The sequence below is a fragment of the Papio anubis genome, chromosome 3 (genome assembly GCF_008728515.1).
Source record: "Papio anubis isolate 15944 chromosome 3, Panubis1.0, whole genome shotgun sequence".
Taxonomy (NCBI): Eukaryota; Metazoa; Chordata; class Mammalia; order Primates; family Cercopithecidae; genus Papio; species Papio anubis.
This window is the reverse complement of record NC_044978.1, coordinates 48,055,792-48,070,147: the sequence shown is the minus strand read 5'-3', so window position 1 is coordinate 48,070,147 and position 14,356 is coordinate 48,055,792. Positions and strand designations below refer to the sequence as shown.

General features: G+C 36.8%; 1 protein-coding gene across 1 annotated transcript in view; it reads right to left on the bottom strand.

Annotated features, from left to right (window-relative positions):
- RNF150 (ring finger protein 150) overlaps positions 1-14,356 on the bottom strand; it is a 282,172-nt gene that overhangs the window by 65,115 nt on the left and 202,701 nt on the right. The window contains exon 4 of the mRNA XM_017959069.3: positions 13,248-13,330. Within this exon, the coding sequence (XP_017814558.1) occupies positions 13,248-13,330 (83 nt within the window). The remainder of the gene's footprint in view (positions 1-13,247; positions 13,331-14,356) is intronic.

Here is a 14,356-nt window from a genome sequence, read left to right as displayed (position 1 = left end):
AGGCTGGTCTGAGCTAAAATTAGACATTATATGCAAAAGTGCTTTGTGAAGAGTAGAGTGCTTTTCAAAGTTTAAGTGTTATAATAAAGAACCATTTATTCCACACAGCTCTGCATTGTGTTAGATTTATAGCATGAAAGAAAAACCAACAACCTAAAAAAAAAAAAAAAAAACTATCTCAGATCCTCTTGCTACTAATGTCAATTTCTTTTTAAACTACAATGGAAGAAATGTTTACTTTGGGAATGCAAGCTGGGAGAATTGCAGGACCCTCATTTTATAGTGTGTCTCGCTCCTTGGGTTTCTGGCAGAGGGAGGCTCTGTGTTTAGAACTTGACTCTGGTCTAATTATATCGTTTGGCTGGGGCAGCAAAGCTAGTTGGCATTCATCCTGTGTGTCTACTTGATTAATATAACTGGGGATCAGGACATTTGAAGTCAGAATGCCATATTTAACGAGGTTATTACAGTGCAATACTTCTGTCCTAAGGCAGCATTTGCTGTGTTGAAAAACAACATCATTTACAGCACTGCCATCTCTTTCATGTTCCCTTCCTTTATTCCCTTAATTAAGTGATATCTTTTACACATGTAATGTTGTACACATAAAAATCTGAATCAAAGAAAAATGATAAGAAAACACTTAGCAATCTTCAAATTTAGAAATACTGTGTAATTTTTACTAATGAGTAAAGTGAACTATTGTTTTTTAAATTCTAAAACATAGCTTCTTTGGTACTTAAGTTTTTTTCCATTACTTTAAATGAAGGTATAATGTACCATAAAATGCATAAACCTTAAGTGAGCTTGATGATTTCTTAAGTGTGTATATGTTCACATACATACTACCCAGATGAAGATATATGCCATCCTATCACCTCAGAAAGTCCTCCTGTGCCCCTTACCAGTCAGCACCCACTCTCTGCCATGTAACCATCATTTTAACGTCTGTCACCATATATTAATTTTTCCTGTTATTGACTTTCAAATGGAATCATAAAGTATGTATTCTTTTTTGTCTAGCTTTTTAAATTCAAAATAATGGTTTTCAGATGCATCTGTGCCTTGGTGTACATCAATAGCTTGGTTTTTTTATTGCTTAGTAGTATTCCATTGTATGGGTGTACCCCAATTTGTTTGCAGATTGTTCCATTGTTAGACATCTGTACTGTTTTCATTTTTTTGGCTATTATGACTAAATGTGCTATGGCCACTCTTGTATCAGTCTTTCTGTTAATATATGCATTCATTTCTCTCGGGTATATATCCAAGAACAGAATTGCTAGGTCACAAGGTAGGGTGTATTTAACTTTAGTGGAAACTGCCAAACAAATTTCCAAAGTTGTTGTGCCATTTTAAACTCCTCCTACACTGCCTAACTTTTAATTTGGCCAAGTATATAAAATTATGTTCTTGGAAAAATGGGTTTAAAAAATAGTTTTCATAAACTATTTGAGTGAGATGCCATACACCAGCATAAATTTTCATATAAATTTGAAAAGAGTAGTTAATTAATCAGTTATCTTATTTCTTGATAAGGAAGGATTAAAACCAAGGAGGAAGAGATAAAAACACAAATTCATTAATTTTATAGCATAACTTTTAAATTGTTAATCAAAAAGTATCATAAAAAAGAAACATACTTAATAAAAAAACGATTCACCAAAAACACTAAAACAAAATGTTAAAAAACAGTATCATATTTTATCAATTCTAGGCTGTATCATTCTCCATTCCCATTTTAACCTGTCTAAAAGTAGGAAACATCTTCCAATCAATGACAATTTATATTAAATATGATATGATGTAAAAAGAACTTATGTCAGTCAATAGTCATATATCAAAGAAATCAAAGACATGAGAATTAAAATTACCGTTGTATTTGGCTGTCAGATGAGAAAGATGCTTTAAACATTTACTACTCCACGGTTCTGAGAAACTGCTAGCATAAACACCCTCACATACTGCTAGTGAGCTGTCAATCATTACCACCTTTCACGAAAGCAATTGGATAAAATTTTTCAAGACCCTTTAAAATTCCTTTCAATCTAGTTAAGTTCACTTTTAGGAATGTATCTGAAGGAATAAATACAGAATAAATATATAAACAACTAACCTCATGATTTTATAATGATGAAAAACTGGAAGCAATTTAAATGCTGAACAATGTTGGAGGGTAGTTAAATAAACACTAAAAATGAACTAGTATGCAACTACTAAAAATTTTTAAATTATTTATTTATTTATTTATTTTTGAGACAGAGTATTGCTTTGTTGTCCAGACTGGAGTGCAATGGTGCGATCTTGGCTCACTGCAACCTCCACCTCCCAGGTTCAAGTGATTCTCTTGCCTCAGCTTCCCGAGTAGTTGGGATTACAGGCACCTGGCACAATGCCCATCTAATTTTTGTATTTTTAGTAGAGACAGGGTTTCATTATGTTGGCCAGGCCTGTCTTGAACTCCTGACCTTAAGTGATCCGCCTGCCTTGGCCTCCCAAAGTGCTGGGATTACAGGTGTGAGCCACTGCACCCAGCCAAAAAATTTAAAATAATTTCTAAAGTTTTTAAAAAATGCTTTTTATTGTTGAATGAGAAAGTAGAAGAAAAACAATATTAATTGCTTGACTCTACAATGTTTAAAAACATAAAAATATTAATATATGGGCCGGGCGTGGTGGCTCAAGCCTGTAATCCCAGCACTTTGGGAGGCCGAGACAGGCGGATCATGAGGTCAGGAGATCGAGACCATCCTGGCTAACACGGTGAAACCCCATCTCTACTAAAAAATCAAAAAACTAGCCGGGTGAGGTGGCAGGCGCCTGTAGTCCCAGCTACTCGAGAGGCTGAGGCAGGAGAATGGCGTAAACCCGGGAGGCGGAGCTTGCAGTGAGCTGAGATCGGGTCACTGTACTCCAGCCTGGGTGACAGAGTGAGACTCTGTCTGAAAAAAAAAAAAAAAATTAATATATGTGTATTATAAAAATTAACTCTGCCAATATTAATGATGATTATTTCTGGGTGGTCAGATTATTTTTGTTTACTTCTTTGTACTTTTCTCTGTTTTTGACATTTTGCACAATTAACAGTGAAACCTTGAAAGTTATTTTTAAAAAACACATTTATAAACAGCTATAAATAGATTGACCAATTCATAACATGGGCATAAAAGAGTAAGTCAAATCCTATGGAAATCAGCTAATATCCATTGCTCTGTTTTAAAACAAAGGAACTTAGAAAAAATCTGTTCCTAATCAAGCCTATGTAACAGGCACGGCAGGGTAAAATCAGGACAGGCCATTTCTGCCTGGCTAGAAAGTGCACTTTTGTTTTTGACTTCACGAGTTATAGGACTCATAATCGGAATCCTCATCACAGTACAGCATTCTGTAAACTTTTTTTTTTTTTTACTCATAAAGAGCTTGGAATTTTCTGTCTATACATTCAATTCATTTGACTCATCTTAAAATCAGACTGATCCCTGGGTTTAAAAATGTTAAGGGACTAGTGCCTTTTTTCAGTGATTTCAGTAAAACTTGATGGTAATGCTAAGTTTTCAAATATTAAAATGATGTTCACTTTTATTTTTAAACATAATTCTTCCTCATGTTATGCTATTTATTATGATCATGTCATCCCTGGCAGGGAGAGTGAATGAGAGGCTGCCCCAGCCCCCCAAAGAGGGAATTTCACAAATGAGTATCAGAGCCCAACTTTGATTTTGCCTCGGTTGTCTTGAAGGATCCAAGATGTGAATCCTATATCTGAGTTTAGGGAGAAGCAAGGAGGCTATGAACTACCAGGGGGCTTTCCGTCCAATGAGGATAAGAAAGCTCTGTAGGACATAACAAACAGACAACCTTCTGAGGCCTGTCAGACTCAAGACACTGTTCATAAGACATTTTTGGTGTGGGCACTGTGCTGTCACCTACATTAGCTCAGTAAACCTCACTAAATCAATTTGAAGGAGGCAGGCAAGTCACTGTGAGCCTTAGAGTCTGTGCATGTTTAGAAAGCCTTACCAATGGATTTCCCTACTATTTCTCATGTGCTTTACACTAAATGTCTCCTAGTGTTGCTTCTCTGGCAGGGGAAAAATGCCCCTGTCCTTGGGGACAGGAGTTCACAGAATATACTTGAAGAGTCAACTAATAATGAGGTCCATGTTAAAAATATACATCAGTCCTATTAACTGAGACAGAAAAGCAGCTGTCTGTCTGGTTAGAGGGACAGGGATGATTTATGATTGTTGTGTCAATTGTTGACACATGGTACAAAATAACAACTAATTCATTAAAACTGGTAGACCATATTTGGGTTTTGACTTTTCAACAGCCCTCAAAAAAGTCCTTTTCCAAGTCTCAAGGTCTATCCCTTTTAGGTTCTTCTGTCTGACTCAGATACTCAAATGTCATTAGAAATCCCTTTGTAAGTTAGGGTATCTATTGCCACAATTTATACGTACAAACTTTATTTCTCCTTTCACCATTACTGCTCTGTATCAGGAACCATTTATTCTGTTTTTTAATTTTTGGTCTCGTATGAAACTGTTTAATACATTTCCACTTCATCTCTTTCAACACTAATGCTTTTAGTTATGTTCTGCTCTTTGGAAAAGTATAGCCTTACATTGCAAATTTTTAAAAAAGTAAACAGTATAATGTATTCTATGTTCCAAATTACAAAGGGGAGCTCTGGAACTGATACAGAAATTTAACCTTATTCCTAAAAGGAAAGAAGAGAAAGAGGAAGGGTAACACAGTGTTTACAAATAGAATCAGTTATTTATTTAGAATGGAGCTTTGCTTCTGAGACCGGGTTGTGAGAGTGCTTTGGGACCGGATAACTCTGAAGAAAGGCTTAAAAAGATAAGCCAAGGCTGATCCTCAAGTGGAGTTTGTGTGTTTGTGTGTGTGTGTGTGTGTGTACGTGCATGCGTGTGTGTTTGAGTGATGAAATTCATTTCAGTGCTTGAAATCTGTTTTTCGTGTTATGGTTTTTGAGTGATAGTTTGCAAGCTGCTATATATATATTTTTTTCTGTTTAGAATTCAAATGGACATGAGCATGTTTTAAATGCAAGCAAATATATATGTATCCATCAGCTGCCTACCAGAGAAACAGGCAGCCATTTTCAATTATTCCAAACATTGAGTCATCTGGTTTACCCCTGAATCTCTCTTGAATACGTCTACCTCTCTATGTCACAGTGCCAGCACTCCAATTCAGACTTCTAGTATTTCCTACCTGGACTTTGCAACAGTCTCCTCACCGGTCCGTCTGACGCCAGTCAGATCCCTCTTAACCATGCTGCATACTGCTGCCAGTGTGTTGTGTATAAAGCACAAATTAAACCCCTCACAGTGGGTCCTCCAGCACTTGGTTGTAATCCAGGCCCCTGAGCCCAGACATTTGGGCCCTGAAGGATCTGGGGTGCCTCCTCTCCAGCCCCATGGCCAACACAAGCATCACACTCTAACAATTCCAGGTCACCACAGTTACCTTTGCTTGGAATGTTCTTAGCTCTGTCTGGAAAGCTCCTTGTATACTACTTTATGGAATATAATTTGGCAATTTAAATGTATAACCTTAGAAACAAGGAACTAATCTAAAATGTGAACTAAGGTCTAGACACAGAGCTACTTATCACAGCCTTATTTATAATGGCAGAAGAAGTGTGTGTGTATGTGTATGTGTGTAACTATTTAGGTGTCCAAAAATAGGCAATTATGGCACATGGGATATTATATATTAATTAAAAATGATGCTGACAAACTTTTGGAAGACATGGAAAACACATGTTTATTCTAGAAAATGAAGTAGGAGATCAGCAAGACTTGTTTTCTGAGCCATGGTCAAGACCCTCTTGATCAAACCAGGATGTAGCCAAGAAACTGGCCAAAACTAGCTAGGACCAAGACGGCAACAAGGGCAACCTCTAGTTGATAGTCTATAAATGATGCCATGGCAATGATCTGGAAATGACCTTATCTAGTTCTGAGAACTCCCTGCTCATTTTCCGGAAAGTTCATGAATAACCTACCCCTTATTTAGCATCTATTTAAAAGTGGGTATAAATATAGCTAGCTGGCAATCTATGAGTGCTACTCTGGGCCACTGTGCCTACGGCATAGCCCGGCTCTGTCTATGGAGCAGCCATTTTGCTGTACGCTGTGGCTCTAATAGAACTTGCTTTCTGCCACTGTCAGCTTGCTCTTGAATTCTTTCCTGAGTGAAGCCAAGAACCCTCCTGAGCTAAGCCCCAGTTTTGGGGTACACCAGATTCAAAAAAACTTAGAGTGACTGGAAGATGCAAGTATCCAAGAATACATTGTAAAAGCAAATGAAGAAAAAAAATAATAAGAATAGAGACATAAAACAGAGTAAGAGATGGGGCTAAAAAACACCTTTTGGCTATTAGGTAGGCCACAAATTTGCCTCTTAGATTTCTGTCAACAAACAGAAAAAGTCTAGAACACAGTTGCATATCTAGAATATAAAAACATTCCCCTTGCTTGAGAGAAATACAGTTTATTCCACACATGAATTATTCTGGTGAGTCCCCACGAAGAAGTCAGAGTGCAAAATCCAAATGAGACACAATGGCAAGTTTGCTAAGATTGCTTCTTAATCACCAATAAAAACCATGGCAACTGCACCAGCCAACCCAAATCTCCTGTAGGCAGTTAATATGAAATAGTGCATGTTTTTAGTTTTCTTGTGAATTTACCTTGTTTCAGGAGTACATTTTAGAAAAACAGAAGGACCTAATTACATTCCAATTAGTCTTCTTGAAGAATAATTTTTTAGTCACCCTTCTGTTATACTTAATGAGTCTGAAGTTGTACTTGCTGTAAAAGTACCTAAAGCCAGCTAATCTAGCTTGACAATTAAAAATAGACTTATCAGAATGCATAATTAAAAAGCAGGAGTAGAAGGAGGGAGACTGGTGAGAAGCCTACTGCAGAAAGTCAGGGAAGAAGCAATGGTGGGAATGATGTTAGCAATGGTCACAGAAACCAGAGCAGTACCATTGATAATGACAAGAATAGTATCATCTGAGTATTGTAACAATAACAATAATATAAATGTATAAAATTATCACTTTGTCAGGGTTTTCAGTGTATAAATACCAATTTCTATAATAATATAAATGTATAACATTATCACTTTGTCAGGGTTTTGAGTGTGTAAATACCAATTTCTATAATATAAATGTATAACATTATCACTTTGTCAGGGTTTTGAGTGTGTAAATACCAATTTCTAGTTAGCCAACTTTAATTGCATTCTTGAATCAAATCTAAGTTCCTTCATTGACATTTTCTTCTGTTAACAAAAGTAAAGCCCAAATTAAAAATAAAATGTGCACAAAATTCCAGACTAGGGGAATGAAGAATTGCTGTTTAGTGAATTCAGAGTTTCATGTTGGAGGATGAGACATTCTAGAGATGGACAGTGGTGATGGTTTCACAGCAAGGCGAATGTACTTAATGTCACTGAATTGTATATTTAAATATGATTAAAAAGGTAAATTTTACGTTATATACATTTTACCAAAAAACAAACAAACAAATAAAAAAACTGAAAAACAAACACCACACATACACACAACCCCCACACAGCTCCAGGATTATCTGATCTAACAGGTAACCTTGCTCAGGCAAAACTAACTTCTGCTGTAAAGACAGGCCTGCAAAACCTGGGCCTGCAGAGCCACTGATGGAGCCCGCCTCAGGCGCTGCTCAGAGAAGTCAGCGCTGCTCTCTAATGCTGGAATCTGCTTCAATGTGCAGATGCTAAACAGCAGCAGTGCAACGCTTTTCCACAAGAACTATTTTAGGATAGGTGTTGTTAGGTATTTATTTGATTCCACCATCTCCCCCTGCTCCCAAATAAGACCTCATTTAAGTCCAGGTGGGATTGACGACACTGCTTCTTGGCGTATCCTCTGAGAAACACTATTTACAAAATGGAACTATATGCAGTATGGGTTGAACATCCTTTATCCGGGATGCTTGGGGCCAGAAGTGTTTTGGATTTTTTTTTCAGATTCTGGAATGTGTGCATTTTCCCAAATCCAAATAGCCTAAATTCAAAACGCTCCAATGAGCATTTCCCTTGACCATCATGGTGCTCCAAAAGTTTCAGATATGGAGCATTTTGCATTTGGATTTTTGGGCTATATATACTAAACTTGTAATTTGTTTATGAACAAGTTAAAAGTTGGGAAGCATCTACCAAAGATGATAACATGAGTTTTAGAGAATTTTGTTTGTAATCCAGCTCTGACAATAATAACCCAGCGGGACATGCTGCCCCTACACACCACATAATCAAACTAACTATTTAAAGACGAGAAGCTGCTTTTCTCTGTCTTCTGTAGTGCGGCGGGATGGTGACATGCAAAGAACTCATCAAAGGATATTATAAAATAAGCTAAAGGGGGCCAGGACACCTCCCTGTTTTATCTCAGTAGAAAATTCTGATTGGGCCAGAAAAAGACCCTGATCTTTGAAGAGTGAGTTTTATATAAGCACCAACATCCCAGGGTCTTTGGTCGGTATATGCACCTTAGAGTTTAATCAGCTTCTGTCAATAGTATCAAAGGCCAAAGGAAAGTCAAAATGAGCCACAAATAATCTAAAAAAGACCTCCAATAATCTAATACCATTTCTAGCACATTCTTACAATGTATGTGAAAAGAACAGAATAGTAAATGATATTGACAATAGTATCTTAAAGTTGCAAAATAAGCATAAGAAACAAAAAGACGACGATATATAACAATGATAGCAGTAGTTACCTGCATGAAGGAGTTAGGCAGATATTTAAATATTTACCCATTTTACAAATTTTCTAGAATGAGGATGCAATGGACGATATAAACCATTGTTAGAAAATATGAAAACATTACTTTTTTTTTCTGTGGAATCTTTCTTAACTTCCTTGTGCCTGGTATTAATTCCTCCAAAATTTTAATACATTGTGTTATTATTGTTACACATACCATTCTCTATCATGAATGCTTATTTAAATTCCTTTCTCTCCCACTAGCCTATTTCCTTTAGAGCATGCATCATGCCATTTGTCTTCTCATGGCTGGGGATTTCCACTGTTGCTGGCATACAGTTGCTACAAAATGTTTTTTGTTCCAAATGAAGCATTTAGGTACTAAAAGTGTATTACTAGACAGGGTTTACATTTTTCATCTGTTGTGGAGGAGAGTTTGCAAAAATCAAAGAAAAAAACAGTAGTAGAAACTAGTATCTTCCCTAATTGGTGATAATGCTATAGGGATAAATTAGAGATAGAAGAGAATTTCATAGGAATGTAGGGAAACAGTGTATCTGTTGCTTTGGTTTGAAACAATGGCAAATAAGGACTTCTGGCCTGCCTAAGAAATTCATATTTTTTCTGAGACACTGTGTGTTTGAAATTGAGAAGCTCAACAGGCTGAAATGAATAATCCCTGAAGAACAGGAGGGACACCATGAGATAAAAGCCATGGAAGAATCAGAGAGGCTAACTTACTCTCTGTGCAAGAGAAGATAATAAAATGAAACATCTTTTGTGGCTAGAAATCATAATCACAAATACTAACCTTAGATACAAAAACCACCCCTAAAATATAGCATAATGCATATTTTGGCATACGTATGAGGTAGCAAAACCAAAGTGTCTCGAGTAATGTCCCAGTGGTGTAGAGGATCAAATCTAAACCACAGAAGTTAGGCTTGTCTGAGGCTGAGCTGTTTTGTGGGCTGAGGGGGTCTGTTGCTTATGGTAGATGTACACATCCAGGCTCACTCTCAGGGGCCTCACCTTCACATGCTAGAGAGGGACTGGATGAAGAAAGGATGAAGGGGAAGAAATGGTAGGTGTGTATGTGCATGACTTTAGTAATCGCTATGACAAATAAAGAGAGGAAGGCATTTATTAATAATTCATCATAATTTGTTCATGGGTCTCAGAAAGAGACAAGCAATACAATGATTTTGAAAAAGTTGTGGCACAAGAGTATAATTTGGAAAGACATCCTAAATGAAAACAACAGTGAAGAGATGCACCAAGAATGTCAGGAGTTATGAGACCACAGAAAAAAGTGAGTGAAGGGAGATGATAAACTGGAACATTTTTTGAAACAGTTTTTATGCCAAGGAGATGCAAAGAAGTCTGTGGATGAATCAGCCTGGAAATAATGGGAAGGAGAGTCTATGAAGTTCATAGGAGCAAAGGCTTAATAATACCCCAGAGAAAATTATGTAGCAAAAAGCAAACGCCAATGCATTTGTTTGATAATATCCATTAGTGCAAACTGTCTGGCAGAAAACAGCAACAAGCATAAAAATACCTTGATTTTAAAATCTACAAGGAAAAAATGTATGAGCTATTCAGAATAGATATGTGTGACTAGTATAAGATCAAACAGTAATTAACTGTAGCTGTATTTGAAAATGCTCAAATGCATTTTGTTATTTAAAGCAGGGTTCCTAGTATGGAAATAATAGTAGATGGACAGTAAGGAACATGAAACAAAATCAAGGAATGAGATAAGAATCAAATAATCATTTAAACAAGGAGGAGCCTGAAGCCAAACTAAACTAGCCAAGAGCAAGGGCTAATGTATATTAAAATCCCTAAGGTTTTATTTTCTGTGGTAAATATTAAAATGCTATTTTTTGGTTAATATTTCCAAAAAATTACAATATAAAAGGAGATCTGGAATAATACATCATGAAAATCTAAACACTGTTAAAACAACGCAATCTGTCATAAATAAAAATTGAACTCAGCCAAAAATGTTCCCAAATAAGGATATGGAAAATTAAATTGTGGTACATCTATGACTTGGATATTATGCAATCTCTAGCAGTTATATATATATATATGTAGTAACAAGAAGTTTATTTATGAGAGAGCTTTAAGTGAATAAACTATTTTATACTGTATGAATTGTAGAGCTAAAGTAATACTATATATATAATTTTTAAAACAGATTTTCTTAATTTACATTTGTAAATATCTTTGGATTTTTCAGAAGAATGCAGATATTTAACTTTAATCGGCTCTGAATTTTTTTTATTAGTAGTAATCACATAGGGCTCTAAATAATCTTCAAGAAAAAGATAAAGGAAAGCACTTTATTTGCTTATATCTAAGAGGTTTTATTATTATTATTTTTAATTAATTTATTTTTTTGAGACAGAGTCTTGCTTTGTCACCCAGGCTGGAGTGCAGTGGCATGATGTCCGCGTACTGCAAGCTCCGCCCCCCTGGGTTCATGCCATTTTCCTGCCTCAGCCTCCCGAGTAGCTGGGACTACAGGTGCCCACCACCACGCCTGGCTAATTTTTTTGTATTTTTTTTTAGTAGAGACGGGGTTTCACCATGTTTGCCAGGATGGTCTTGATCTCCTGACCTAGTGATCCGCCTGCCTCGACCTCCCAAAGTGCTGGGATTACAAGCGTGAGCCACCGCGCCCGGCCTAAGACGCTTTATAAAACCTTTAATAAAATACTGCAGAGATACAAGATGTTGCTCCAAGAGGCATTCTGTAGTTCACATACTGCATCTGTCTGCCCGTGTTTCTGGAAATCACTGAGTAAACACTAAGTGTATGTAATAACTAGAAAGAACTTACATAGCAAATCCTCATATGAAGGAAACTACCAAATCTTCAGTTATCTCTGTTGATGATTTCGTCTCAGAGAAAGGTGTCTACAAACTAAGGGAAAGTGAATCACAATTGAAGGCTTTGGCTGGGGCCACCAGGATGTACTTCCCTAACGCCTGTTTTCCTAATGATCAATTTGCCTATGCATATTTCAACCAAGGTCTGTTTCCCTTGGGAGTTTATGCATCAATTTTAGTATCCTGTCACTTCTTTTTTGGTCCACTCTTTGTCATTTTGGGATTATTAAGCCATTCCTCTAAAGTAATTTTTGTTTCTTTTGTAGTTCTAGTAAACAGTCCTTAAGTTTGCATTGCTTTATGAATATGTAAATTGTCTTATATCTTTGTGGTATATGTTTTCCTACTTTACTTTTAAAGTCTCTAAGAACTGTCTTTTTTTTTTGAGACAAGGTCTTGCTGTCGCCCAGTGCACTGGTGTGATCACTGGAGTGTAGTGGTATGATCATTGCTCGGTATAACCTTGAACTCCTGGGCTTAAGGGATCCTCCCACCTCACCCTCCTGAGTAGCCAGGATTATAGGCCAGTGCCACCATGTCCCAAGTACCACCATGTTCAGCTAATTTTTACTTTTTTTTTTTGGAAAGACAGAGTCTTGCTTTATTGCCCAGGCTGTTCTTGAAATCGTGGTCTCAAGCAATCCTCCTGTCTTGGCCTCTCAAAGCACTAGGATGACGGGTGTGAGCCACCGTGCCTGGCCTAAAGTATCTAAGAATATTGAAAGCCAGTCTTTCTAAATGAAGAATCTCCCACTAAGGCATAATTTCATTTTTATTTTTGGGACATTTACACAGATGAAAAAAAAACACTAAAAAAGGTTATCAGTGAAGGAGGATGGATTTTATGTGACTTTTAAAAGATTTAAGTATTTAAATTTATTTAATTTTAACAATTTAAAAATTCAGACAACTTCTCGTGAATTTCAATTAGGGAGAGGGAATAGGGTTATATGAGAATCACCTGGGGAGTTTCCCCAACTATCCATGCCTGGCATCCTCCTCTAGATGCAAGAATTTTGTGGGAATTTGAGTGTCACATTCTCTTTCTGTTAGTTTAAAAAAAAAAAAAAAGAAAAGAAAGGGCACGGTATCTGTCCTTGGCTTCCTACTTACTTCTGACCATATTCTAATTACCACACTGTTCATGATCATTCACAAAAATTTTTTCAGATTTTAATTAATTTTTTATTATTTTAATTAAAATAGTACTGGTAAAAGCCAGAATTGATTCTGAATATCAAAGATCTGTTGTTCAAGAAAACTTGTACTTGGTGACCACATCATAAATTTCTGTATCATGAAGTTCTAGTTCATAGTAGTATACTTCCTTTGATGCAAAGGGGATAGGGGATCAGAAACACATTTCATGACACAGTGTTTTCAAGGACAAAGGTTATACAAAAACAAGAATGTCTGGGTTGTCTGCAATGGAAACATGGAAATGTTGAGGCAGACTGACCTGGCAGCACTATGCCCGGCAGGTCTGGGCCAGGGAGGCCACGCAGGCATGCTCCACACACACAACCCAATCAAAAGCAGGCAGCCTAGTGACTCACCGGCAGGGCAGGATCCGGACAACGTCATTGGGCTTGTACCCTTCAATACAAACTGCACAGTTGTCAAAATCGGACTCTGTTTCCTGCAACAGAGGAAGCACAGATGAGCCTATTTTCTTAGCTTCATCTCTTGTGTAAATATCCAAGCCAAAACCCAAGGAGAGCTTGCCTGGAGCAAAGCTTTCGGTAGTGCTGGTGCCAGTTTTTAAATCAAAGTTACCATCATTTGGACTAGTTTCCATTCCTTCCAACCTCTACTTTTTGTTTCTAGGTTCCGCTTCAAGTGCTTTTGTGAGGAAAACCACTTTCTAAAGTACATTACTAAAAATGCTATTAATTATAATTAGAGGCAACATATCTAAATTTTCAGCATGAGAAATAATGCTTATGGTGAATCACCTGAATGATATTTAATCTATCCATTCTTCTGGAATCTAGTGTATAAAATAAATATTAACACAAAATGGTAGTTCCAATTTTTTTCAAGTATATAAACCTCTTTTGATGCCTCATAAGATAATGCTTATGTAATAGTCCTTGTAATTTTATTACTCTCTGATTGAGGGGAAATAACATACTGACTAAAATATACTTTAAATTTAGTAATGCCTTTAAATAAATTTTATCTTATAAGCCCAGTGGCGTTTTTATATACTTGAAAAATAATAGCACATAATTTGTGAGATATATCAATTATTCAGAATAGAGACAATACCTGCTTATATGTGGAGTTGTAAATCCCTTACATTGCCCCAAGGAGCTCCAAACCCATGTATTGTAATCCATTGCTCTAACTTGGCCTAGGGAATAAGGAAGACCCTCAGAAGCCCGTACACCTGGGCAGGACTGCTTTGTTTTCCTCCTCAAGATATACTATTGCTTCTGGCTTTATGATACCATTCTACAGTGAAGGAGACTATTGAAATGAATTCGGGGCTCTGTGTTTTGGTTTTTAAAAAATTTTTATAGAGACAGGGTCTTGCTGCATTGTCCAGGCTGGTCTTGAACTCCTGGCCTCAAGTGATCTACCTACCTTGGCCTCCCAAAGTGCTGGAATTATAGGCATGAGCCACACCACCTGTCAACCTTGGGATTCTGAATACTGGATT